The 27,323-nt window shown below is 43.5% G+C and overlaps 3 protein-coding genes across 5 annotated transcripts; all 3 read right to left on the bottom strand.

Annotated features, from left to right (window-relative positions):
* Positions 1 to 1,457: 1,457 nt before the first annotated feature.
* LOC109877833 (cyclin-dependent kinase 5 activator 1-like) lies at positions 1,458 to 5,582 on the bottom strand. Its single transcript, XM_031803158.1, has one exon. It carries the CDS (start codon positions 2,767 to 2,769, stop codon positions 1,810 to 1,812), a length of 960 nt encoding a protein of 319 aa, XP_031659018.1. The 5' UTR covers positions 2,770 to 5,582; the 3' UTR covers positions 1,458 to 1,809.
* A 1,163-nt stretch (positions 5,583 to 6,745) lies between these two features.
* LOC109877854 (protein AMBP) lies at positions 6,746 to 25,628 on the bottom strand. 3 transcript variants are annotated; one of them, XM_031803155.1, is made up of 16 exons: positions 25,463 to 25,628; positions 22,139 to 22,281; positions 21,907 to 21,983; positions 21,161 to 21,271; positions 20,036 to 20,137; positions 19,883 to 19,909; positions 18,117 to 19,772; positions 17,248 to 17,390; positions 16,657 to 16,733; positions 16,266 to 16,382; positions 14,849 to 14,950; positions 14,630 to 14,691; positions 14,303 to 14,390; positions 13,761 to 13,928; positions 12,115 to 12,288; positions 6,746 to 6,909 (listed from the first exon to the last, which is right to left on the bottom strand). In XM_031803155.1, the coding sequence occupies exons 7-16, from the start codon at positions 18,228 to 18,230 to the stop codon at positions 6,881 to 6,883; spliced, it is 1,074 nt and encodes a 357-aa protein (XP_031659015.1). In that variant the 5' UTR covers positions 18,231 to 19,772; positions 19,883 to 19,909; positions 20,036 to 20,137; positions 21,161 to 21,271; positions 21,907 to 21,983; positions 22,139 to 22,281; positions 25,463 to 25,628; the 3' UTR covers positions 6,746 to 6,880. The 3 variants fall into 3 exon arrangements, with proteins under 3 accessions (XP_031659015.1, XP_031659017.1, XP_031659016.1); XM_031803157.1 differs by having other exon boundaries at positions 18,117 to 19,909; positions 20,024 to 20,137; positions 25,463 to 25,622; XM_031803156.1 differs by lacking the exons at positions 21,161 to 21,271; positions 21,907 to 21,983; positions 22,139 to 22,281; positions 25,463 to 25,628 and adding an exon at positions 20,852 to 20,964.
* On the bottom strand, positions 19,884 to 25,558 carry ptgdsa (prostaglandin D2 synthase a). The gene is made up of 7 exons (XM_031802226.1): positions 25,463 to 25,558; positions 22,139 to 22,281; positions 21,907 to 21,983; positions 21,161 to 21,271; positions 20,955 to 21,035; positions 20,036 to 20,137; positions 19,884 to 19,909 (listed from the first exon to the last, which is right to left on the bottom strand). The coding sequence occupies exons 1-7, from the start codon at positions 25,556 to 25,558 to the stop codon at positions 19,884 to 19,886; spliced, it is 636 nt and encodes a 211-aa protein (XP_031658086.1).
* Positions 25,629 to 27,323: the final 1,695 nt, after the last annotated feature.

The following is a 27,323-nucleotide window of genomic DNA, read 5'->3' as shown; positions in this document are numbered from 1 at the left end:
CATTATAAACATTACATTTTTTAGCAGATTTCACAACACACTGTGTGCCCTCAGGCCCCTACTCCACCACTTCCACATATCTACAACACACTGTGTGCCCTCAGGCCCCTACTCCACCACTTCCACATATCTACAACACACTGTGTGCCCTCAGGCCCCTACACCACCACTTCCACATATCTACAACACACTGTGTGCCCTCAGGCCCCTACTCCACCACTTCCACATATCTACAACACACTGTGTGCCCTCAGGCCCCTACTCCACCACTTCCACATATCTACAACACACTGTGTGCCCTCAGGCCCCTACTCCACCACTTCCACATATCTACAACACACTGTGTGCCCTCAGGCCCCTACTCCACCACTTCCACATATCTACAACACACTGTGTGCCCTCAGGCCCCTACTCCACCACTTCCACATATCTACAACACACTGTGTGCCCTCAGGCCCCTACTCCACCACTTCCACATATCTACAACACACTGTGTTCCCTCAGGCCCCTACTCCACCACTTCCACATATCTACAACACACTGTGTGCCCTCAGGCCCCTACTCCACCACTTCCACATATCTACAACACACTGTGTGCCCTCAGGCCCCTACTCCACCACTTCCACATATCTACAACACACTGTGTGCCCTCAGGCCCCTACTCCACCACTTCCACATATCTACAACACACTGTGTGCCCTCAGGCCCCTACTCCACCACTTCCACATATCTACAACACACTGTGTGCCCTCAGGCCCCTACTCCACCACTTCCACATATCTACAACACACTGTGTGCCCTCAGGCCCCTACTCCACCACTTCCACATATCTACAACACACTGTGTGCCCTCAGGCCCCTACTCCACCACTTCCACATATCTACAACACACTGTGTGCCCTCAGGCCTCTACTCCACCACTTCCACATATCTACAACACACTGTGTGCCCTCAGGCCCCTACTCCACCACTTCCACATATCTACAACACACTGTGTTCCCTCAGGCCCCTACTCCACCACTTCCACATATCTACAACACACTGTGTGCCCTCAGGCCCCTACTCCACCACTTCCACATATCTACAACACACTGTGTGCCCTCAGGCCCCTACTCCACCACTTCCACATATCTACAACACACTGTGTGCCCTCAGGCCCCTACTCCACCACTTCCACATATCTACAACACACTGTGTGCCCTCAGGCCCCTACTCCACCACTTCCACATATCTACAACACACTGTGTGCCCTCAGGCCCCTACTCCACCACTTCCACATATCTACAGTACTAAATCCATGTGTACAGTGGGGCAAAAAAGTATTTAGTCAGCCACCAATTGTGCTAGTTCTCCCACTTAAAAAGATGAGAGAGGCCTGTAATTTTCATCATAGGTACACTTCAACTATGACAGACAAAATGAGGAAAAGAAATCCAGAAAATCACATTGTAGGATTTTTTATGAATTTATTTGCAAATTATGGTGGAAAATAAGTATAAGTAGAACATGCACAATTGGTGGCTGACTAAATACTTTTTTGCCCCACTGCATGTATAGTGCGTGTGTGTGTGTGTGTGTGTGTGTGTGTGTGTGTGTGTGTCTGTGCTAATGTTTGTTTTGCTTCACAGTCCCTGTTGTTCCATAAGGCGTTTTTTTAACCCTCACATTAACCCTTAAAATCTATAAATCAACTTTTCCCATCAAAGCTCACCCTCTTCCCCCTCCCTCAACCAATCCTCCTCCCTCCCATTTTGAAATGTCAGACTGTAGTTGGCACCCGCCCTCCCCTGGCCCCTATACCCAAGGTCCCTCACTGAGTGCTGTACACACCGCTGAGCAGGCGGCTCTTCTTCTCCTCCTTCTGGCTCTCGTTCTTCAGGTCAGCAAACACCTGGCAGAAGAAGTTAGGGTCTGTGTTCATCTGGAGCATCTTGACACTCATCAGCTTGGTGATGGTCATGCAGCGGATCCAGAAGGTCTGCCTGCAGGTGTCCACCAGGAAGGGTTTCAGGGGGTAGGCGATCTCGTTGCCCATGTAGGAGCAGGTCGTATAGAGGCAGGTGAGCAGCACGGCATGTAGCTCGTGCAAGGTGGCCACCTCGGAGGAAACCGCCTCGCGGCACAGCATGTAGAGGAAGACCACAGCGGCCGGATTGATGCAGCTCTGGCTCTGATAGCAGTTGTCCAGCAGATAACGGTCCACCACCCGCAGCCACAGCACCGGGTCCATGGAAGACATGTCCTGGAGCCGGTAGCAGCGCCGGCACAGGAACTCACCCAGGCAGCGCAGCAGCTCGCCGGTTGTAGCGTGGACCATCACCAGGCTCCTGGGAGTGTCGAGGTCCTGGACGGTCACCATCTGGGGCGTGTCGGGGGCCGTGTTTGAGTTGGATAAGGGGGCCGTCTCGACCAACGAGGCGGCGTTGTTGGAGCTGTTGGAGATGGCTGGAGTGTTCTGGTCCTGGGTGGACAGCTTGTCACAGGACTGAGACTTCTCCAGGGTGAGGGTGGACGGGTTGGAGAAGGACTGAGACTTCTCCAGGTTCTCATTACTCAGATGGGCAATGTTGTTTTGGTTGGTGTTCTGGTGGGCCTGCACCTTCTTGGAGCTCTTCTTCTTCACACTCCGCCTCCATGGTGAGTAGCGCTTCAGAGTCTTGTCTTTTGCACTCTTACCGGTCTGGACTTCCATCAAGTGGCCCACAGTGTCCGGCCCATCTTTGAAGAGGACTGCCTTCTTGCGGAGCGAGATAGACATTACGGTTCCCATGGTCAATAGTGCCTGTGGAAAACAAAATGCTTCAATATTAGCAAAATGAAATGCATGGCATCAGTTCAGTTGGCCTAGCTAGCTCACCTCTGGCTGTCTCTGAAATGGCAACCTATTCCCTATAAAGTGCACTGCTTTTGACCATGGCCCAAAGGGGTCTGGTCAAACACAGTGCTTTATTTAGGAAACAGGATTACATTTGGGACAGATTCTAACTCACAGTATGAAGCATAGACATTAGTGCTCTGTGTTCATAAACATGAGCAATATAACATTCCAAAGCGAAACAACAATATTACTCACTGATTTCAAGTTGATATGTGAAAAAGTAAAGATATTTGTATATTTTCTTTGTTAATTGAAAGGTAAAGACGGGTTGTCCAGTGCTTTGAGTTCAAGGCTGTTATGGTTGTGAACATCAGAATTGTCCAAGGTTCTGAAATCGAGTTCCAAGGCGTAATAAAGAAGTATGTCATAGAGGCGATTTTGTGAAAGATTATAAGTTTGATGTGGGCAAAAATAAATAAATAAACAAATAAATAAAGTCTGACGTTCCCCGTGATAGAATTTGCCTCATATTTGATACAGCCCAGCTCAATAATTTGAAAACGAAATAACCTCTGAGTGTCTGCTACGTCACAGCGTTACATTTCTGTCCTCAGTGGCTGAATAACATGTATCTGGCGAGTGTTTTGCATGGATCTCAATGGTCTGTCAAATTATATTGGCAGCTCTGTCAGGCTCCCGCTTATCTCGTTCACCAGCAGACTATTCTTCCGCCTAAATTGTGCTTTAGTAAATTCACTTCAGCAATCTACTCCAATAATGCGCATTTAGCCTGGGGACGAATATGTGCGCGCCTATATTCGCTATTTGAAGTGGGGAGCATACAGGCCTTCTTCTATGTCAGGACTGTCTGGAGAGCTAGCTTAAAATGCGCTATAAAATTAGGCTAAATTGCATTTTCATTTAAAACGCAACATAAGAACCAGCAGTAGCTAAATTAAAAGCTTATACAATTTAATTCAAACGTTTTTTTAAGAATTTAAAAAAATCATACAACAGTTGATCCAATACTAGACTAAGCTCTGTTTGAATATTCAAGTACCTCCCCATCCCTAATTGCTGTCCCAATATATTATCAATATCTCACATACTCAAATCTCTCTCCCTGTGTGTGTCTGTCTGTAGGAGATATTGGGTCAGTGCAGTAGAGAGCAGGCGTTTAAGACCATCCTGTTCTCTGGGTAACACTAAGACAACTGATTTTGTAATGTAAATATCACTGTAAATCTGCATGAACATGACACACACACTGGAAAACTCTTGTTTCCATGGTTACTGGTACTTTACTTGAGAATGTATATATTTTTTTACTTTTACATCTACTTGACAACATTCAGAAAGAAAAGATGTGCTCCTTACATTTCCAGTGCTCAGGCAGGACAGCAAAACGGTCAAATTCATATACTTATTAAGAGAACTCATCCCTACTGCCTCTGATCTGGTTTGTAAAATATTGTTAGACTGTGCCCCTGGCTTTCCATAAATAAATTAAAACAAGAACATCTGTTTTTGAAATCTAATTTTACTGCTTGCGTCAGTTACTTGATGTGGAATAGAGTTCCATGTAGTCATGGCTCTATGTAGTACTGTGTGCCTCCCATAGTCTGTCCTGGACATGGGGACTGTGAAGAGACCTCTTGTGGCATGTCTTGTGGGGTATACATGGGTGTCCGAGCTGTGTGCCAGTATTTTAGACAGACAGCTCGGTGCATTCAACATGTCAATACCTCTCATAAATAAAAGTAGTGATGAAGTCAATCTCTCCTCCACTCTGAGCCAGGGGAGATTGACATGCATATTATTAATATTAGCTCTCTGTGTACATCCAAGGGCCAGCAGTGCTGCCCTGTTCTGAGCCAATTGCAATTTTCCTAAGTCCCTTTTTGTGACACCTGACCACATGACTGAACAGTAGTCCAGGTGCAACAAAACTAGGGCCTGTAGGACCTGCCTTGTTGATAGTGTGTTTAGAAGGCAGGGCATCGCTTTATTATAAACAGACTTCTCCCCATCTTAGCTACTACTGCATCAATATGTTTTGACCATGACAGTTTACAATCTAGTGTTACTCCAAGCAATTTAGTCATCTCAAATTGCTCAATTTCCACATTATTTATTGCATTAGAGTTTAGTGAGTGTTTTGTTCCAAATACAATGCTTTTAGTTTTAGAAATATTTAGTGCTAACTTTTTCCTTGCCACCCACTCAAACTAACAGCAGCTCTTTGTTGAGTGTTGATGTCATTTCAGTCGCTGTAGTAGCTGACGTGTCTAGTGTTGAGTCATCCGCATACATAGAAACTCTGGCTTCACTCAAAGTCAGTGGCATATCGTTAGTAAAAATGGAAAAAAAACAAGTGGCCTAAACAGCTACCCTGGGGAATTCCTGATTCTAACTGGATTATATTTGATAGGCTTCCATTAAAGTAACAAGTAACTCTTTACCCACATTATTGCAGGGGGTGTAAAACCATAACACACAAGTTTTTCCAGCAGCAGACTATGATCGATAATGTCAAAAACTGCACTGAAGTCCAACAAGACAGCCCCCACAATAATTGTATCATCAATTTCTCAGCCAATCAGTCATTTGTGTAAGGGCTGATGACTTTAGCTTCTCTCCAGGCCTGAGGGCACACACTCTCTTTTAGGCTTAAATTGTGGCAATAATTCGTCTGCTATTACCCTCAGTAATTTTCCATCTAGATTGTCAGACCTCGGTGGCTTGTCATTGTTGATAGACAACATTTTCTTTTCCACCTCTTCCACACTGACTTTACGTATTTCTTTCATAATTTGGTCTGATATACTTGGATGTGTAGTGTCAGCGTTTGTTGCTGGCATGTTATACCTAAGTTTGCTTATCTTGCCAATGAAAAATTCATTAAAGTAGTTTGCATTATCAGTGGGCTTTGTGATGAATGAGCCATCTGATTCAATGAATGAAGAGGCCGAGTTATCTTCTTTCACCAAAATTTCATTTAAGGTGCCCCAAAGGTTTTTACTATCATTCTTTATATTATTTCTTTGTTTCATAGTGTAGTTTCTTTTTGTTTAGTCACATTTCTTAATTTGCAGTACGTTTGCCAATCCGTTGGGCTGCCAGACTTAAATACAGAAATAAATACAATTATTCATATTAGGTTACAACACCAGAAAGCATGATTTGGCCACAGAGGATCATTAGCTTCTTTTTTTATTTTAAGCTGTGGAATGTTTTTACATCACATAGCCTACAGTCGGAAGGGCCCACCATTTGGGTAGCGAGTGCTGCAAATACCAAATAGATGATTGTTGAGTTGCGACTGTCAGGGATAAGCTGAGAGACCCAGCCAGGCATGTCAGGCTACCCTGTAATTGTTGTTCTACATTTAAAAAATGTGTGCGCCCAATTGGGTGTCCTGTATCTGTAAGAAATTAAATCTGTTCTCACCCCTGGAAGTAATATACACCTCAATTAGTCTTTTAGAAATCCTCATTATTTAGTTGAATGATTTTATATTTGAGCATCATTATGTCTAGAGCGCACACTTTCTCGCTCGGACTTCTAATGCGAGTGGGACGGGTGTGGCTTCGTGATCACAAGATGATCACAAGAGCAGCCAGCTGATCACTGATTTGACAGCTCCAATGCAGTTCCACCTCAGACACAGCCAAAACCATCAGCCATGCTGGCGTTGGTTCTCGCCAATTAAAGCTTAATCTGATTGAATCTAGGCCTATCGCACTGTAGCGCAGCTCTTCAGCTCCACAGATTGAATTGAGCACTCGGTGTTCCAAGCAAGAGAAGCATAATGTTGATTAACCACATATAAACTCAATTAAATGTATTCATGAAGACTTTGTTAATGTAAGGCACTTTATGAAAACTATTGATGTAAAAAAAGACAAAGCTCACATAAAGACATGAATCCAAGCAGCTTAATCCATAATTTTATTGTGTTGTATTCTGTATTGAATGATATAGGTATTCTGTCAGACGACTAACCCAGACGGTGATCTGTGCTGTGTGTTCATGTGTTCTTCCTTATGACCTCTAATCATCTTCAGTTGGCTTTCAGGAACTCAGTTTCTCCTGTAACACAAATACACAGTCAAAAGATAAAATATATTGCCATATTTTAATGTTAGGCTGTATTTTTTTAAATATTTTTATTTATTTAACCTTTAAATGAAAACGTAGGACAAAACACACATCACGACAAGAGAGACAACACAACACTACATAAAGAGAGACTACACTACATAAAGAGAGACAACACAACACTACATAAAGAGAGACAACACTACACTACATAAAGAGAGACAACACAACACTACATAAAGAGAGACAACACTACATAAAGAGAGACAACACAACACTACATAAAGAGAGACAACACTACACTACATAAAGAGAGACAACACAACACTACATAAAGAGAGACAACACTACACTACATAAAGAGAGACAACACAACACTACACAAAGAGAGACAACACAACACTACATAAAGAGAGACCCCACAACACTACATAAAGAGAGACAACACTACACTACATAAAGAGAGACAACACAACACTACATAAAGAGAGACAACACTACATAGAGACAACACTACATAAAGAGAGACAACACTACACTACATAAAGAGAGACAACACAACACTACATAAAGAGAGACAACACTACACTACATAAAGAGAGACAACACAACACTACATAAAGAGAGACAACACAACACTACATAAAGAGAGACACCACAACACTACATAACGAGAGACAACATAACACTACATAAAGAGAGACAACACTACATAAAGAGAGACAACACTACATAACGAGAGACAACACAACACTACATAAAGAGAGACAACACTACATAAAGAGAGACAACACTACATAAAGAGAGACAACACTACACTACATAAAGAGAGACAACACTACACTACATAAAGAGAGACAACACAACACTACATAACGAGAGACAACACAACACTACATAAAGAGAGACAACACTACATGAAGAGAGACAACACTACATAAAGAGAGACAACACTACACTACATAAAGAGAGACAACACTACACTACATAAAGAGAGACAACACTACACTACATAAAGAGAGACAAAACTACACTACATAAAGAGAGACACCACAACACTACATAAAGAGAGACAACACAACACTACATAAAGAGAGACAACACAACACTACATAAAGAGAGACCACACAACGTTACAACACTACATAAAGAGAGACCACACAACGTTACAACACTACATAAAGAGAGACCATAACACTACATAAGAGACAACACTACACTACATAAAGAGAGACAACACTACACTACATAAAGAGAGACAACACAACACTACATAAAGAGAGACAACACAACACTACATAAAGAGAGACAACACAACACTACATAAAGAGAGACAACACAACACTACATAAAGAGAGACAACACAACACTACATAAAGAGAGACAACACAACACTACATAAAGAGAGACAACACAACACTACATAAAGAGAGACAACACTACACTACATAAAGAGAGACAACACAACACTACATAAAGAGAGACAACACTACATAAAGAGAGACAACACAACACTACATAAGAGAGACAACACTACACTACATAAAGAGAGACAACACAACACTACATAAAGAGAGACAACACTACACTACATAAAGAGAGACAACACAACACTACACAAAGAGAGACAACACAACACTACATAAAGAGAGACCCCACAACACTACATAAAGAGAGACAACACTACACTACATAAAGAGAGACCCCACAACACTACATAAAGAGAGACAACACTACACTACATAAAGAGAGACAACACAACACTACATAAAGAGAGACAACACTACATAGAGACAACACTACATAAAGAGAGACAACACTACACTACATAAAGAGAGACAACACAACACTACATAAAGAGAGACAACACTACACTACATAAAGAGAGACAACACAACACTACATAAAGAGAGACAACACAACACTACATAAAGAGAGACACCACAACACTACATAACGAGAGACAACACTACATAAAGAGAGACAACACTACATAACGAGAGACAACACAACACTACATAAAGAGAGACAACACTACATAAAGAGAGACAACACTACACTACATAAAGAGAGACAACACAACACTACATAAAGAGAGACAACACTACATAAAGAGAGACAACACTACACTACATAAAGAGAGACAACACAACACTACATAACGAGAGACAACACAACACTACATAAAGAGAGACAACACTACATGAAGAGAGACAACACTACATAAAGAGAGACAACACTACACTACATAAAGAGAGACAACACTACACTACATAAAGAGAGACAACACTACACTACATAAAGAGAGACAAAACTACACTACATAAAGAGAGACACCACAACACTACATAAAGAGAGACAACACAACACTACATAAAGAGAGACAACACAACACTACATAAAGAGAGACAACACAACACTACATAAAGAGAGACCACACAACGTTACAACACTACATAAAGAGAGACCATAACACTACATAAAGAGAGACAACACTACACTACATAAAGAGAGACAACACTACACTACATAAAGAGAGACAACACAACACTACATAAAGAGAGACAACACAACACTACATAAAGAGAGACAACACAACACTACATAAAGAGAGACAACACAACACTACATAAAGAGAGACAACACAACACTACATAAAGAGAGACAACACAACACTACATAAAGAGAGACAACACTACACTACATAAAGAGAGACAACACAACACTACATAAAGAGAGACAACACTACATAAAGAGAGACAACACAACACTACATAAAGAGAGACAACACTACACTACATAAAGAGAGACAACACAACACTACATAAAGAGAGACAACACAACACTACATAAAGAGAGACAACACTACACTACATAAAGAGAGACAACACAACACTACACAAAGAGAGACAACACAACACTACATAAAGAGAGACCCCACAACACTACATAAAGAGAGACAACACTACACTACATAAAGAGAGACAACACAACACTACATAAAGAGAGACAACACTACATAGAGACAACACTACATAAAGAGAGACAACACTACACTACATAAAGAGAGACAACACAACACTACATAAAGAGAGACAACACTACACTACATAAAGAGAGACAACACAACACTACATAAAGAGAGACAACACAACACTACATAAAGAGAGACACCACAACACTACATAACGAGAGACAACATAACACTACATAAAGAGAGACAACACTACATAAAGAGAGACAACACTACATAACGAGAGACAACACAACACTACATAAAGAGAGACAACACTACATAAAGAGAGACAACACTACACTACATAAAGAGAGACAACACTACACTACATAAAGAGAGACAACACTACACTACATAAAGAGAGACAACACAACACTACATAACGAGAGACAACACAACACTACATAAAGAGAGACAACACTACATGAAGAGAGACAACACTACATAAAGAGAGACAACACTACACTACATAAAGAGAGACAACACTACACTACATAAAGAGAGACAACACTACACTACATAAAGAGAGACAAAACTACACTACATAAGAGAGACACCACAACACTACATAAAGAGAGACAACACAACACTACATAAAGAGAGACAACACAACACTACATAAAGAGAGACCACACAACGTTACAACACTACATAAAGAGAGACCATAACACTACATAAAGAGAGACAACACTACACTACATAAAGAGAGACAACACTACACTACATAAAGAGAGACAACACTACACTACATAAAGAGAGACAACACAACACTACATAAAGAGAGACAACACAACACTACATAAAGAGAGACAACACAACACTACATAAAGAGAGACAACACAACACTACATAAAGAGAGACAACACAACACTACATAAAGAGAGACAACACAACACTACATAAAGAGAGACAACACAACACTACATAAAGAGAGACCCCACAACACTACATAAAGAGAGACCCCACAACACTACATAAAGAGAGACAACACAACACTACATAAAGAGAGACAACACAACACTACATAAAGAGAGACCCCACAACACTACATAAAGAGAGACCCCACAACACTACATAAAGAGAGACAACACAACCCTACATAAAGAGAGACAACACAACACTACATAAAGAGAGACCACACCACACCACTACATAAAGGGAGACAACACAACACTACATAAAGAGAGACAACACAACACTACATAAAGAGAGACAACACAACACTACATAAAGAGAGGCAACACACTACACTACATAAAGAGAGACAACACTACACTACATAAAGAGAGACCACACAACACTACATAAAGAGAGACCACTCCACTACACTACATAAAGGGAGACAACACAACACTACATAAAGAGAGACAACACTGCACTACATAAAGAGAGACAACACTACACTACATAAAGAGAGACAACACTACACTACATAAAGAGAGACAACACAACACTACATAAAGGGAGACAACACAACACTACATAAAGAGAGACAACACTGCACTACATAAAGAGAGACAACACTGCACTACATAAAGAGAGACAACACTACACTACATAAAGAGAGACAACACTACACTACATAAAGAGAGACCACACTACACTACATAAAGAGAGACAACACAACACTACATAAAGAGAGACCCCACAACATTACAACACTACATAAAGAGAGACAACACAACACTACATAAAGAGAGACAACACAACACTACATAAAGAGAGACAACACAACACTACACAAAGAGAGACAACACAACACTACATAAAGAGAGACCACACAACGTTACAACACTACATAAAGAGAGACAACACTACACTACATAAAGAGAGACAACACAACACTACATAAAGAGAGACAACACACTACACTACATAAAGAGAGACAACACACTACACTACATAAAGAGAGACAACACAACACTACATAAAGAGAGACAACACTACATAAAGAGACATAAAACAACAACGTAGCATGGCAGCAACACATGACAACACAGCATGGTAGCAACAAAACATGACAACACTACATCACGCAAAGCAGCCCCGACTGTCAGTAAGAGCGTCCATGAATGAGTCTTTGAATTAAGAAATTGAGATGAAACTGTGTTTGTTGCAACTGGATCCAGTCACTAGCTGATGTATGTATGCGTGTGAGCATGTATATAGATCTCTCTTACCATCCTTCATCACCCCACAGTACTCGTCACACTCCCCCTTGGAGTAGAACTTGTTACTGTTGCCCTGGCAGTAGTCCTTTTTATATTCCAGACAGAGTCCAGAGTTGGGATCGAAGGCCCAGATCTTGGGCTGCCCAGTGCAGGGTTGAGCATCCATGGGCATTCTGCAGGCAGCTGTAGAGAGACACACCTCACCAGACAGGAGGATAACACATTAGAGACCGTCTAGTCTTACACATAGCCTATGGGATACTGTCATGAGCACCATAATGTATCAGAAAAGTGGGTTGAGCATTGCCACATTATCAACTAGGTTATCAAATCAAACTTTATTTGCCACATGCGCCGAAGACAACAAGTGTAGACTTTACCTTGAAATGCTTTACTTACAAGCCCTTAACCAACAGTGCAGTTCAAGAAGAAGAAAATATTTACCAAGCAGGCTAAAATAAAAAGTAACACAATAACAATAACAATAACGAGGCTATATACAGGGGGAACCTGTACTGAGTCAATGTGGAGGCTATATACAGGGGGTACCGGTACCGAGTCAGTGTGGAGGCTATATACAGGGGGGTACCGGTACCGAGTCAGTGTGGAGGCTATATACAAGGGGTACCGGTACAGAGTCAGTATGGAGGCTATATACAGGGGGAACCTGTACTGAGTCAATGTGGAGGCTATATACAGGGGGTACCGGTACCGAGTCAGTGTGGAGGCTATATACAGGGGGGTACCGGTACAGAGTCAGTGTGGAGGCTATATACAAGGGGTACCGGTACAGAGTCAGTGTGGAAGCTATATACAGGGGGTACCGGTACCGAGTCCATGTGGAGGCTATATACAGGGGGCACCGGTACCGAGTCAGTGTGGAGGCTATATACAGGGGGTACCGGTACCGAGTCAGTGTGGAGGCTATATACAGGGGGCACCGGTACCGAGTCAGTGTGGAGGTTATATACAGGGGCACCGGTACCGAGTCAGTATGGAGGCTATATACAGGGGGCACCGGTACCGAGTCAATGTGGAGGCTATATACAGGGGGCACCGGTACCGAGTCAGTGTGGAGCCTATATACAGGGGGCACCGGTACCGAGTCAATGTGGAGGCTATATACAGGGGGTAGCGGTACCGAGTCAATGTGTAGGTTATATACAGGGGGCACCGGTACCGAGTCAGTATGGAGGCTATATACAGGGGGCACCGGTACCGAGTCAATGTGGAGGCTATATACAGGGGGCACCGGTACCGAGTCAGTGTGGAGGCTATATACAGGGGGCACCGGTACCGAGTCAGTGTGGAGGCTATATACAGGGGGGTACCGGTACCGAGTCAATGTGGAGGCTATATACAGGGGGTACTGGTACAGAGTCAGTGTGCGGGGGTACAGGCTAGTTGAGGTAATCTATACATGTAGGTGGGGGCCAAGTGACTATGCATAGATAATAAACAAACAGCTTGTAGTAAATTGTCCGGTGGAAGTAATGCCTGCGTCTCCTACAAGACTGTATTAGCCCACAGAGCTAAAGTCAAGGCATTAGCTCTGGGGAGCTAATGGAAGTCTTGAGGTCTTACACAAGATTACCCATCACTCGAGTGTGGTTCGCCTACAGAATAACCACCTCTGTTACACTCTATCCCCTCACCCTCAGTGCGGCAACTCTGCAGACACTCCCTCTCAGTTACAAAGTTGTTCTGGTTGCCCATACAGCCTCCGTAGGTGAACAGCTGACAGCCCATACTGGTGGAGTTGTAGAAGTAGCGCTGCACCATCCCGAAACAGGGACCTGCGTCTGGCTCCGCCTTACAGGACTCTGAGGAGAGATGTACGGTAGCAGTGTAGCACTGTTAGTCAGACAGTCTGGTAAGTGCAGTGCATTGTGTGTGCTAACCATAGACACAGGGGTGGACTGGGACCAGAAATCTGGAATTTCTAAAACACCGGATAATTTTTCCCTCCGAGGACCCTGTTATTAGCCAGATAATTATAATTTGCCAGAATTGCCCTATGGCCAGTCCATCCCTGCATGGACATACATTATGTATGCAATATACTGTATATGTATAATACATAATTGGTTCTATCAGCTTCCAGAGATTCACTGACTAGACCCACACAAAGTGTAGGCTAAACCTTCAATTTAGAGGTCAATGCTAAACAGCTAGCAGGCCCATCATGCACTCTCACCTGCACTCCGGAAGATCATGGTGTCATCACCCATACCGGAGCCCTCCACAGGGGCAGGATCAGGGAGGACTACGTTCCTCTTAGCTCTCTGGAGACAGACAGGTGAGAAGTTAGCAGGGTCAACTCCAGTCAATTCAGGAAGTTTCCTGAAATTCCAAATCCAATTCAAATGATCTTCAATGCTTTTCAATGAAGAAAATGTGGAATTGGAATTTGATTAACTTTCTTCAATTCCTTTAACCAAATCCACTTTTTAATGAAAACTCTGTCTCTGATACGGGGTACAACCTCAACATTGAAACTTGAATCATTGAATACAGAAAGTACCGGTGCCGTAATCTCAGATGGAGACTCTGCTGCTACAGGCTCTGCTCCTGGTACACACTCGCCTGTGGAGAGAGACAGCAGGGGTTCAAAGGTCAAAAAATGTTCAGACACATAGTGGATGTCACAGGTGTGTGTGTGTGTGTTTGTGCCTGTGTGCACACATTGCCTGCCTGTGTGTGTGTGTACGTGTGTGTTTTGCTCACGTTTGTGTGTCTGTACCTTTGTTCTGTTTGATGATGACTGTGTCGTCAGCCATGCCCTGCTCCCTCACCAGCCTCCTGAAGTCGTCCAAGATAGTGGTCCGCAGTTCCATGGTGCGGCCTGAAGGAGGCAGCATTTTAATTTAGTTCTACTGCAGAATATACAGGACTAACCATTTAAAAAAAAAAAGATTTCTACGATAATAACATTATAGCTGTGTCATTATAGTTGTGAATGGCCTGGTCCCAGATCTGTATGTGGTCCTGCCAACTCCTACTCCTCATATTTCTGTTTATTTCTGTTTGGGCCTTCCACTCGTACTTATACTGTGCTTTCAAAATACCCCTCATAATAAGGCATAATAAGTCACGCCAAACTGTGTAGAATTGCAGGAAATGCGTTTTAAAATGTCCGAAAAAAACCTGGACCCCCGTCTACTGTTAGACCCATCCAACATCTACAACACAATTTCGGCCTTGCGCAAAACATGACAACGACCACCGTAGCTGGAACCAGGCTAATAAAGGGGTTTGATTAATCTCACCCGGGCGCACGTGTAGGCGTGTTTACATCGGCTGAAAGTTGATTGCATCAGATTTTGAACCCGGGCTACCTCCCAGGTGTGAGCCAGGTGCTCTGTTCAAAGGCCTCGGCGAAGTTGGCTCAAAACAAAAGGTGTGAGCCAGGTGCTCTGTTCAAAGGCCTCGGCGAAGTTGGCTCAAAACAAAAGGTGTGAGCCAGGTGCTCTGTTCAAAGGCCTCGGCGAAGTTGGCTCAAAACAAAAGGTGTGAGCCAGGTGCTCTGTTCAAAGGCCTCGGCGAAGTTGGCTCAAAACAAAAGGTGTGAGCCAGATGCTCTGTTCAAAGGCCTCGGCGAAGTTGGCTCAAAACAAAAGGTGTGAGCCAGGTGCTCTGTTCAAAGGCCTCGGCGAAGTTGGCTCAAAACAAAAGCAATGTAATTAAGCATGGGCAGTAATTAGTAGGATTCTGTGATTCCCCAAAAGTGCCTTCCCAATGACAAATGCAAACATTTACAGAGGGCAAAGAGATGTTGTATATGATGCTGGACGATGCAGCACAGATTACGGTTCGATTTGAGAAGGGAGCACCTCCCTCCCTGCTTTTTCTGGATGACGTGACAGGCCTTTTGCCCGGGGCCCTGCGGCTCAGCATAATCGAATCCGCCTCAGTGGTGTTGTGTTATACAGGTGCATTAGTAAAAATATATTTAAAAAAAAAGTTTTGTTAGAAACACCAGATAGGTGCAGTTAAACGTGTCGCTTCACAGGGTCAACCATAGTAGCCCGTCACCCCTGGAGCAAGTTAGGATTAGGGTTAGGTCAAGGGAACATCGACAGGTTTGTACGGATACCTTTCGGCTACTGGCCCAACACTAACCGCTAGGCTATCTGCTCCATATTAGTAGTGACACTCACTGTATAGCTTGGCAGACTTGGTCTTCTCGCCACCTGTCTTCTGTTTACTCATCATGACGATGGCATACTCATCATAGTTAGTGTGAACGACATAGGCATCAACATCAGCCCCCCACTCTGCATGGAGGAGAACACAGACATACAGTACATACTGTCAATGACCCGCCATCTTTGACTTTATAAATATGGTTGGTAAGACAGTGGTATACATTTTGTTTTCAAATCCCTGGCCCTTACCTCCCATTCTGAGAGTATTAGAATGGTGTAAGCCATTGGCTGCAATTCCATCTTGCAAATCAGAGGGGACACATTTTTTTTTACAAGTGCCCAGGAGGTAAGGGATATGACTTGATTTGTGGATTCAGGGTATGAACAGACATTAAAGACTCACTGGCAACGTGGTAGGTGAATCTTCCAGGTGTGTCTGTTAGCTCATAATCACCGGAGATCTGCTTACATGTCCCGTGCCTACACACGCACACACACACACACACACACACGCACACACACACACGCACGCACACGCGCACACACGCACACACACACGCACACACACACACGCACACACACACACACGCACACACACACACACACACACACACACACACACACACGCGCACACGCACACACACACGCACACACACACACGCACACACACACACACACACGCGCACACACACACGCACACACACACGCACACACACACGCACACACACGCACACACACACGCACACACGCACACACACGCACACACACGCACGCGCACACACGCGCACACACGCACACACACACACGCACACACACACACGCACACACACACACACGCGCACACACACACGCGCACACACGCACACACACACACGCACACACACACACACACACACACACGTACGTCCATAACATATTTAGTCAAGCTATGGTGAATCCAGTAGCACTGTTAGAGGCTGTTCAGAGACACACGCATATGTGTGTGTAACCTCACTTTTTCATGCTGCGTTTCATGCTGACTTTGCCTTCAGTGTCCCCGGCCTGCAGCTCCAGTATGCCGATAGCTGAGTCTCCTCTGTGGCGCTGCATCCAGGGACAGGTGGAAGCTACCGCAATATCATGCCACTTCCCCATGAACTGACCCATGAAGATGAAGAGAGAGAGGGAGAGAGGGAGAGAGAGAGAGAGGGAGAGAGAGAGAGAGGTAGCGAGAGAGAGAGAGAGGTAGCGAGAGAGAGAGAGAGAGAGAGAGAGAGAGAGAGAGAGAGAGAGAGAGGTAGCGAGAGAGAGAGAGAGAGGGGGGGGGGGGTAGCGAGAGAGAGAGAGGGGGGGGAGAGGTAGAGAGAGAGAGAGAGAGAGAGAGAGAGGGGGAGGTAGCGAGAGAGAGAGAGAGAGAGAGAGAGAGAGAGATTTTATTTAAAGCTTTTTCATCAAACTGTCCCCATTTCTTGTTATCCTCAGACAAATTATTGCTTTCATTTTTGGTCTAATTATCATTAAGCCGGAAAAGGCTTAAAATAAAAGGTTAAAATCCAGGTCATGTGGCATGATTAACCAAAACATAATTTGGTTCTGGGTTCCATGATGGAGTTTTTTTTCAGACCAACATTGCAGTACTTACAGATGTTAATAGGCACCCATAGAAACACTTTAGACCGCAAGCTGATCAAAAGCAAACACGTTTTGACCTCTCAACTGAATCAGACAACTACCCATCCAGTATGCACCGTTTCTAAACGTGCAACTGGTTATGGCTGTGCTATTGAAGAATATTTGAGAGAACGCGAGACAGAGCAAACTCCTTGGGAAGGCTACGAGAAAGGGAGAAAGAGCAACCGCGATGACTAAGAGACTAACTCTTACCTTGCTCAGGTCAAAGTTCTCCTGTGTGGGGAAGAGCGGTTCGACAAGCACTGGCACGCCATGGAGGGAGTTCACCAGGACCAAAAGGACCACAAGTATGGCACCCTGCTGCATTCTGTCTGTGTGTCTCCGATACGAACCTCCGACTGAGTTTCCTCTGAGCTCCTGGATCTGCTGGGAGATCACACCCACCCCTCCAACCCTCTACCTCAGATCCCTCCATCCCGCCACTGGACTAGGCTAGCAAACCAGAGAGCATTGACCCATATGTATTTACCCCTCTCTGTACCCCCTCAAACTCCAGCAGAAAACAAACAGCAAACAGAGCAAAGTTCTCCTTTATCTGACTGTTTGTCCCTTTTTCTGAAACATTGGACATCAAAGTGGAATTTAACGAGGGAAAAAATCATTACATTTCAGCGCCACAGAGTTGTAGCATGCATAGCGAAATCAATTATTGCTCAAGGGCTGAACCCTGTGGTTCTAACATCACAAAAACATGTAACCTGTTATGTATGTGGTATGAACATGAGTTGCTCAGATAAACATATGGAACTAAACCCACATAAACACACACACACACACACTACCACACACACACTACCATACCCACACACACACTACCACACACACACTACCATACCCACACACACACACACACACACACACTACCACACACACACTACCACACACACACTACCATACCCACACACACACACACACACACACTACCACACACACACTACCACACACACACTACCATACCCACACACCCACACACACACAACCATACCCACACACACTACCATACTATACCCACACACACACACTACCATACACACACACTACCATAAACACACACACACACACTACCATACCCACACACACACACTACCATACCCACACACACACACACACACACACACACTCTCCATGGGTAACAATATTGATGATTGGGTTCTGGATCCTGATTGGCCCGCTCTGATTGATCGATGTTCCAAGCATGACAGAACTTTAAATCAGGGTCTACTCTGTGTTGAACAATGCTCTAAATATATGTCGCCCAAGTTTCTTCGGTATCCCGTCTCTATCTCTCTCTCTCAGTATCTCCTTTTCAATCAGTGTCTCTCCCCTATTTTAGATTTGTCTGTCTCTCCAATTCTATCTCTCTCTCCCTTTAATCGCTCTAACACTCTTATGCGCTCAGGGCTGCGATCCAATAGGCAGGGAAAAAGACAATGAGGTCACAGACACCACGTAGCACCATAGGCAGAGGAACACTAGCATTTATTCAGCCATAGCAGTGTTATACAAGACAATGATGTCCCTTGTTTATCGGATTCAGAAAGGAAAACGAATTTAACTGTCCGTTGTACCGAGGGGACAAGAGACAGACAGACATCAGAGAGGATGTTGGTAATAAAATTAGACGGGCTGTCTAAGAGTGCATCTGTCATTAGTGGTTATTAGTAATTATACTATTTCACCCTTGTGAGGTAAAGCGCGTTGAGGTACTGTTGTTGCCCAGTGAAACGTGTGGTGTAAAGGTGAAACCAATCCTGATGCTGTGCTCCGATGGAGAGACAAATGTCTAATAAGTGCCGGGAAACGGGTGCGGTGAAGCAAATCAACGAGTAATCATGATGTTGCTCTGATCTGAAGGAGAGCACAAAAACAAAACCTGCAGTTTATTCAAATATCAAGTGTTCTTGTAGTCAGTCGACAACAACATAGACTGTCTGTAGAAAGGATTTCCAGTGACTCACCTTAGCGTCCATAGGGAGGACAGTTCTCTGCAAACACAACAAAGAGCACGACAACGTTGTGTTACACACTGTCTGCTTTCAGTCGTACAGCTGAGAGACGTGAAATGTAGGGACTGTTTGTGTCTGTGTGTGTGTCCATACTTAGGCTACTACCTGCAGGTGGTGGGGTCAGAATGGCGTCCTTGGGAAATCCATGAGATGTGGCAAAGTCTTTAAATTTCTGAATCACTTCAGGCTTTACCTTCTGAGAACGACCTGCAGGCAGATGGACGAACGGCAACGTTTGATGCAAGCAAATATGCATTTCAACAAATACAATGTACAGGCTCACTCCAGAATTAGACATTTAGCCATGTTTTACGTCAAATTTTTAAGTTGCTCCAAATTTCGAGGTATAGGGTTAAGGGTTAAGGGTTAAGGTTTTGGATTGGGTTAAAACAATATGTTTAGGCACTCATTCAGAATGTTTAAGGTAAGGGTTTGGAATAGGAAACGTTTTGTAATAAATACGAGTGTCCACTACTGGGACACCTGACCTTCTGATCTGGAGTCATGAGATTACGTCTATCTGAAGTTAAGGGATTACGCTCGTCCACCACCCTGGTCCACAGTGCCCTAGCAAAACCCAAGCCTACTTGATGGTAATAGCACTCACTGTTGTCAAAAGTGTCCGGTTTTGAAGGAATTTTCCTCAGGACATGGCTAGACGTCCAATTTCGAATGTGCCTGATTTATGAGCATAATGCCCCATTCTAAGCCTATGCAACAGAGATGGTTAGGTGAACTTTGCCCTCCAGTCTTTGCGATAGCTAACAATAAGCTAACTTAAATTATCTTCAAACTTCACATAGAGACATACAAAAGAGTTCATCTGACTCTGGGCAAGTAGGAAAAACTGGTATTTTGGCGCATGAGAGACCCTGGTTTAAACCTGGTCAGTCACACCTCTACCACGAAGAGCAGACTTACCATAGAGGGCCACCTGTGTGTACTCTCTGTCCATCTTCTTGTGCTTCAGGACCAGTGCATATTCATTATAGTTGGTCTCCACTACCACGAAGAGCAGACTTACCATAGAGGGCCACCTGTGTGTACTCTCTGTCCATCTTCTTGTGCTTCAGGACCAGTGCATATTCATTATAGTTGGTCTCCACTACCACGAAGAGCAGACTTACCATAGAGGGCCACCTGTGTGTACTCTCTGTCCATCTTCTTGTGCTTCAGGACCAGTGCATATTCATTATAGTTGGTCTCCACTACCACGAAGAGCAGACTTACCATAGAGGGCCACCTGTGTGTACTCTCTGTCCATCTTCTTGTGCTTCAGGACCAGTGCATATTCATTATAGTTGGTCTCCACTACTGTGATGTCCTTTACTTTGTTATGGCCTGGAAAAACACAAATATATTTTCTCATTATTTTCAACAACAAAAAAGAAAAAGAAGAGAAGACTACAATACAGACGCAAAGATCACCGGGGGAGGGGGGGGGCGACATAATTACTGGTTTGTTATTGAGCTGCATAGCATTAGTGCTGGCAGGAAGATCACCGGGGGAGGGGGGGGGCGACATAATTACTGGTTTGTTATTGAGCTGCATAGCATTAGTGCTGGCAGGAAGATCACCGGGGGGGGGGGGGGGGCGACATAATTACTGGTTTGTTATAGAGCTGCATAGCATTAGTGCTGGCAGGAAAATCACCGGGGGGGGGGGGGGGGGGGGGGGGGGGGGGCGACATAATTACTGGTTTGTTATTGAGCTGCATAGCATTAGTGCTGGCAGGAAGATCACCGGGGGTGGGCGGGGGGGGGGCGACATAATTACTGGTTTGTTATTGAGCTGCATAGCATTAGTGCTGGCAGGAAGTTCACCGGGGGAGGGGGGCGACATAATTACTGGTTTGTTATAGAGCTGCATAGCATTAGTGCTGGCAGGAAAATCACCGGGGGGGGGGGGGGGGCGACATAATTACTGGTTTGTTATTGAGCTGCATAGCATTAGTGCTGGCAGGCAGAGGACTCACGGGTGCTGAAATAGGTGAAGGCGCCAGGTATCGCTGTCTTCTCATACGTGTAAAGCTTACTGCGGCAACCTGTTGATCTTCACACAAGCAAAGAGAGAACATACGATATGAATGTGCATGCCCATTTTTAGTACATTTTCAATGCCCTGACCAGGATGTCAGTCCTGTGGTTATTTTGCCAGAATGCCAATGTCCATTCTAGTGTTGTATTTAAAGATGTGTTCCTGCCCACCTCTGGGTCCACATGGTGAGGTTGACGTCGCCGTTGGTCTGTGGATTCAGGATGCCCATGGACACTCTCAGCTTGTCTCTGTATGGGGCAGTAAACCCTGGGGAGTCATACGCCAGGCCCACACGGTACCACTTCCCTGCAAACTGAACGCATAGACAGAGTCAAACCCACAAGTCAACCTAGTAGAGTGGCTGTAACAGAGCCCTAGCCTGGGGAGTCATACACCAGGCCAACACGCAGACAGTACTGTTTGTACTGTTTGCTGCTCCTTTACAAAAGAGACATGGGTCTCAACCGGACTTCCCTGCCTTAATACAGGTTCAATAGATTTAAAAAACACACAAAGGGAGTCAAACCCACTGGAGTTGCTCTATCAGATCTATAAGAGTAACACTACCCAGTCATACGGCATTTAGTGCAAACTGAACATAACATAGAGATAGTAGGCTACACAAAGGGAGTCAAACCCACTGGAGTTGCTCTATCAGATCTATAAGAGTAACACTACCCAGTCATACGGCATTTAGTGCAAACTGAACATTACATAGAGATAGTAGGCTACACAAAGGGAGTCAAACCCACTGAAGAATACATGGATAGAATAGTTGAATAGGATGTACTTGTATATAAATACAGTACTTGTATATACTTGTATATAAATACAGTACTTGTATATACTTGTATATAAATACAGTACTTGTATATACTTGTATATAAATACAGTACTTGTATATACTTGTATATAAATACAGTATATAAACAAGTAAAATGGGTAAAACATTATGTAAACATCATGAGTCCTCCGAAACACAACCCAACCAAGCCGCACTGCTTCTTAACAAAGCGCGCATCCAACCCGGAAGCCAGCCGCACCAATGTGTTGGAGGAAACAGGCCCGCCACAGGAGTCGCTAGTGCGCGATGAGACAAGGATATCCCTACCAGCCAAACCCTCCCTAACCTGAACGACGCTAGGCCAATTGTGCTTCGCCCCATGGACCTCCCGGTCGCGGCCGGCTGCGAGTCTCTGGTGGCACAGACCACTGCGCCACCCGGGAGGCAGTATGTGAACATTCTTAAAGTGACCATGTCTATGTATATAGGCCAGCAGCAATTTTACCTACTCTGCATCTCACAAGACCATCGGACAGATCTCTACTGGTCTAATGTCCATTGCTCGTGTTTCTTGGCCCAAGCAAGTCTCTTCTTCTTATTGGTGTCCTTTAGTAGTGGTTTCTTTGCAGCAATTCAACCAGGAAGGCCTGATTTCATGCAGTCTCCTCTGAACAGTCCATGTTGAGATGTGTCTGTTACTTGAACTCTGTGAAGCATTTATTTGGGCAATCTGAGGCTGGTAACTCTAATGAACTTATCCTCTGCAGCAGAGGTACCTCTGGGTATTCCTTTCCTGTGGCGGTCCTCGTGAGAGCCAGTTTCATCATAGCGCTTTATGGTTTTTGCGACTGCACTTGACGAAACCTTCAAAGTTCTTGACATTTTCTGCATTGACTGACCTTTATGTTTTAAAGTAATGATGGACTGTAGTTTCTCTTTGTTTATTTGAGATGTTCATAATATGGACTTGGTCTTTAAACAAATAGTGCTATCTTCTGTATACCACCCCTACCTTGTCACAACACAACTTTTAACAAAGCACATCTGTTAACTGAAATGCATTCCAGGTGACTACCTCATGAAGCTGGTTGAGGGAATGCCAAGAGTGTGCAAACCTGTCATCAAGGAAAAGGGCGGCTACTTTGAAGAATCTCAGATATAAAACCTATTTTGATTTGTTTAACACTTTTTTGGTTACTACATGATTCCATATGTGTTGATATTTTAGTTTTGATGTCTTCATTATTATTCTACAATGTAGAAAATAGTAAAAATAAAGAAAACCCCTTGAATGAGTAGGTGAGTCCAAACTTTTGACTGGTACTGTAGATAATTATCTAATAAGGAAGTTAGTTCTATATCTGTGTCTGTCCATGGGCCATGGGCAGAGGGAACTTAGCGTGCATTGCTAGTCATTATATCTGTTTTGCAACCCTGCCGTCTGCCTGACCTTTGACCCTAGCACTGTTTGCTTTGGGTTCAGCTTCTGCCTCTGTCCTAATGCGGTCCCGTCCCGACCACACGGATACAACGTTCCGTTCCCTATCAGACAGCCAATGAGTACTGAACATGTGGGGACGGGGAACATGTCTATGACTTATTTAAATAATAGACTCACGGACTAGAGGTCGAGGTTGAAGAGAAACTGCCCCTAAAAAACAACTTCTCATTTAGGAAACAGCCTATGTGGCATTGACATGAGTCAAACATGTATTCCACTGTCAGAATTGAGTATAACGTGTAAATAGGATAATTTTGGTCATAAATTCACTGTTGTCCAAAACAGTTTTGTGGTCGGGATTGAATCACAACATAAATGAAGGTTGGGTTTGTTTCAATCCTGCCCACAAGCCCGCAGCTGGCAGCACACAAGTAATCATCAATTCGGAGTGCAGCTGCACACAACCCGATTGTATTGCCTGTGGAACAATATGTAAATAACCCAATAGCTCTAAATTTCAATGGTTTAAAACCTCAACCTTGTAGATATTAATATACACATTTTGAAAGCATTTAATGAGAAAGCTCAAAGCTGTGCATCATGAAAATATTGACACATTTATATTTTGTCATTTATTGACGGCCCATAACAATATGTATGTATATAGGCTATCCAAAGTCAAACCAATTTTGCCACACTCGCACACCAGCCGGCTGAAGCTAATTGGCTTAATAATTTGAGAAAACTCTTCCCACCTGCGAACACACACGAGACACCACATCAAACCACACCCTGAAAGCAACTAACGTTTGAATTCAAGTCATGACCTCTAGCATTTCTTAATGAACCAAATCTAAAACAATGCCAAATCAGGAAGTGCAGATGCCCTTTAAAGTTATGCCTCACCCAATGAAAAACCAATACAACAGTATGCCATTGCCCTCTAAAAATTAGCTTAATCATTTCCCACAAAGATTAGATTACCCAGCTAGTGTGATGTGAAATGTCTTGTGGAAGCAGAGCAGGCCCTTCACTGATGCACCCTGGGTAATTAAAGCAAGCAGTTGAAAGAAGGAAGCAGCACGGACTCTGACATGACTCTGGCTCCTTCGGATATTTCTAGTTTCTTTTTGTTGTTGTTGATTATTTGCGTATTAGTATTGTTATTGTTAGACATTTACTGCACTGCTGGAGATAGAATGTGTTTCGCTGCACCTGATTTAACATATGCATGAAATACACTTTGATTTGATTTGAGTCTGGTCTCACCCTCTGCAAGTCGAACTCTCTCTGAGGCTGCACGTCTCCATGGACACCCATCAAACACACCATCGCCGTGGCCATTGTCACAAAGGTGATCCTCATGGTTGGTTGCAGAGGAAGAAAAGGAAAGAGAGAGAGGAGGAGAGAAAGACAAGTACCCTGTTCTGCAACCAAACTGAACTGTAAAAGAGTGAAAAGCTGGACTGGAGCTGGACTACAGTGGCAATGCCAATTTTTTTCTCAAGTCCGCCCATTATTTGCCCAGCCAATCATTGATCAGAAGCTGAAGACAGTGCTCAGCTGCAGCAGGCAGAGAGGGAATGATGCCGCGTTCACGTGCCAGTCGGAACTAGAAAACTCAGACATTTCAGACTTGCTAACCGGTTGTAGTTATAAAGATGTCGCGTTCAACCAGTTAGCAAGTTGGACATTTATGAGTTTCCTAGTTCCGACCAGCATGTGAACGCGGAATGATAGACAAGTTGGCTCCTGAATCCTTGGTGAGCATTCCTGAAGGACATTGAATTCCTGAATTCCTGACAGGACAGAGGAGTGCTTCAAATACCACCCTTCAAATACATCAGTTAAAGTATTCAGACAAGGGGCATTTGTGCTTTTTTAAACAATTATTCAATTCACTGTTTGTCCTTTTACCAACCAAGAAGTCTTTGTTTTTGACTCATACATTGAGTCATACATTGAGTCATACATTGAGTCATACATTGAGTCATACATTGAGTCATACATTGAGTCATACATTGAGTCATACATTGAGTCATACATTGACTCATACATTGAGTCATACATTGAGTCATACATTGAGTCATACATTGAGTCATACATTGAGTCATACATTGAGTCATACATTGAGTCATACATTGACTCATACATTGAGTCATACATTGAGTCATACATTGAGTCATACATTGAGTCATACATTGAGTCATACATTGAGTCATACATTGAGTCATACATTGACTCATACATTGAGTCATACATTGAGTCATACATTGGGAAACTAAATGTAATTTTACAATATTAAAGAAAAACAAAAAAGACAACAGTTTTAAGTCCAAAGCAGACGTTTTTTTCTTTCTTTTTTATCTCAATACAAATCATTTCTGGGTAACAATTAAGTATCTTACTGTGATTGTTTTACAATAAAATGGTCAAAAAGAAACACAAATAGCTTCTTAGCAAAGAGCAATTTCTCAAGCAAGAATTTAGCTAGGACTGTCTAGGGGTGATCTGAGTGAAAGTGAACAAACTGAAAACTAGCTGCTATTGGCAGAGAGGTTTGGAACTCACTTTTTTATTGGTCTATTAACTCATTTACCACCTGGTGATGTCACCAGGCAGGCCGAAAACTCCATCTCACCAAAACTTTTCAAACAGCTCTTACACTATCAGGGCATTATCAGGATTTCCACAATTTCACAGTATTATTCCAACCTCATAGTGTAGATATATACAGTATATAACAAACAGAACAATCATTTTTTTGACTGCACTGGGCCTTCAAATGATTTGTATTAATATAGATTTCCCCTTGCCAATGTTTTTGTATGTATGCTTTACAGCCAGACAGTACTACTTGTAGTGGCAAGAAAAGTATGTGAACCCTTGGATTTAATAACTGGTTGACTCTCCTTTGGCAGCAATAAACTCAACCAAAAGTTTTCTGTAGTTGCGGATCAGACCAGCACAACGGTCAGGAGGAATTTTGGACCATTCCTCTTTACAAAAGTGTTTCAGTTCAGCAATATTGTTGGGATGTCTGGTGTGAACCGCTCCCGAGGTCATGCATCTCAATCGGGTTGAGGTCAGGACTCTGACTGGGCCACTCCAGAAGGCGTATTTTCTTCTG

Source organism: Oncorhynchus kisutch, linkage group LG23, assembly GCF_002021735.2.
Source record: "Oncorhynchus kisutch isolate 150728-3 linkage group LG23, Okis_V2, whole genome shotgun sequence".
NCBI lineage: Eukaryota > Metazoa > Chordata > Actinopteri > Salmoniformes > Salmonidae > Oncorhynchus > Oncorhynchus kisutch.
This window is presented reverse-complemented; position numbering and strand designations above follow the sequence as displayed.

Excerpts from the sequence above, each read along its gene's own strand:
- LOC109877833 (XM_031803158.1), bottom strand. The coding sequence starts at position 2,769 with ATGGGAACCGTAATGTCTATCTCGCTCCGCAAGAAGGCAGTCCTCTTC.
- LOC109877854 (XM_031803155.1), bottom strand. The coding sequence starts at position 18,230 with ATGCAGCAGGGTGCCATACTTGTGGTCCTTTTGGTCCTGGTGAACTCC. Across the intron at positions 14,391-14,629 it reads CATCTGAGATTACGGCACCG|AGAGCTAAGAGGAACGTAGT; the intron begins GTACTTTCTGTA and ends GTCTGTCTCCAG. Across the intron at positions 13,929-14,302 it reads CATGATCTTCCGGAGTGCAG|AGTCCTGTAAGGCGGAGCCA; the intron begins GTGAGAGTGCAT and ends ATCTCTCCTCAG.
- ptgdsa (XM_031802226.1), bottom strand. The coding sequence starts at position 25,558 with ATGAGGATCACCTTTGTGACAATGGCCACGGCGATGGTGTGTTTGATG. Across the intron at positions 22,282-25,462 it reads GAGAGTTCGACTTGCAGAGG|TTTGCAGGGAAGTGGTACCG; the intron begins GTGAGACCAGAC and ends CTATGCGTTCAG. Across the intron at positions 21,036-21,160 it reads CACACAGGTGGCCCTCTATG|TGGAGACCAACTATAATGAA; the intron begins GTAAGTCTGCTC and ends TCTTCGTGGTAG.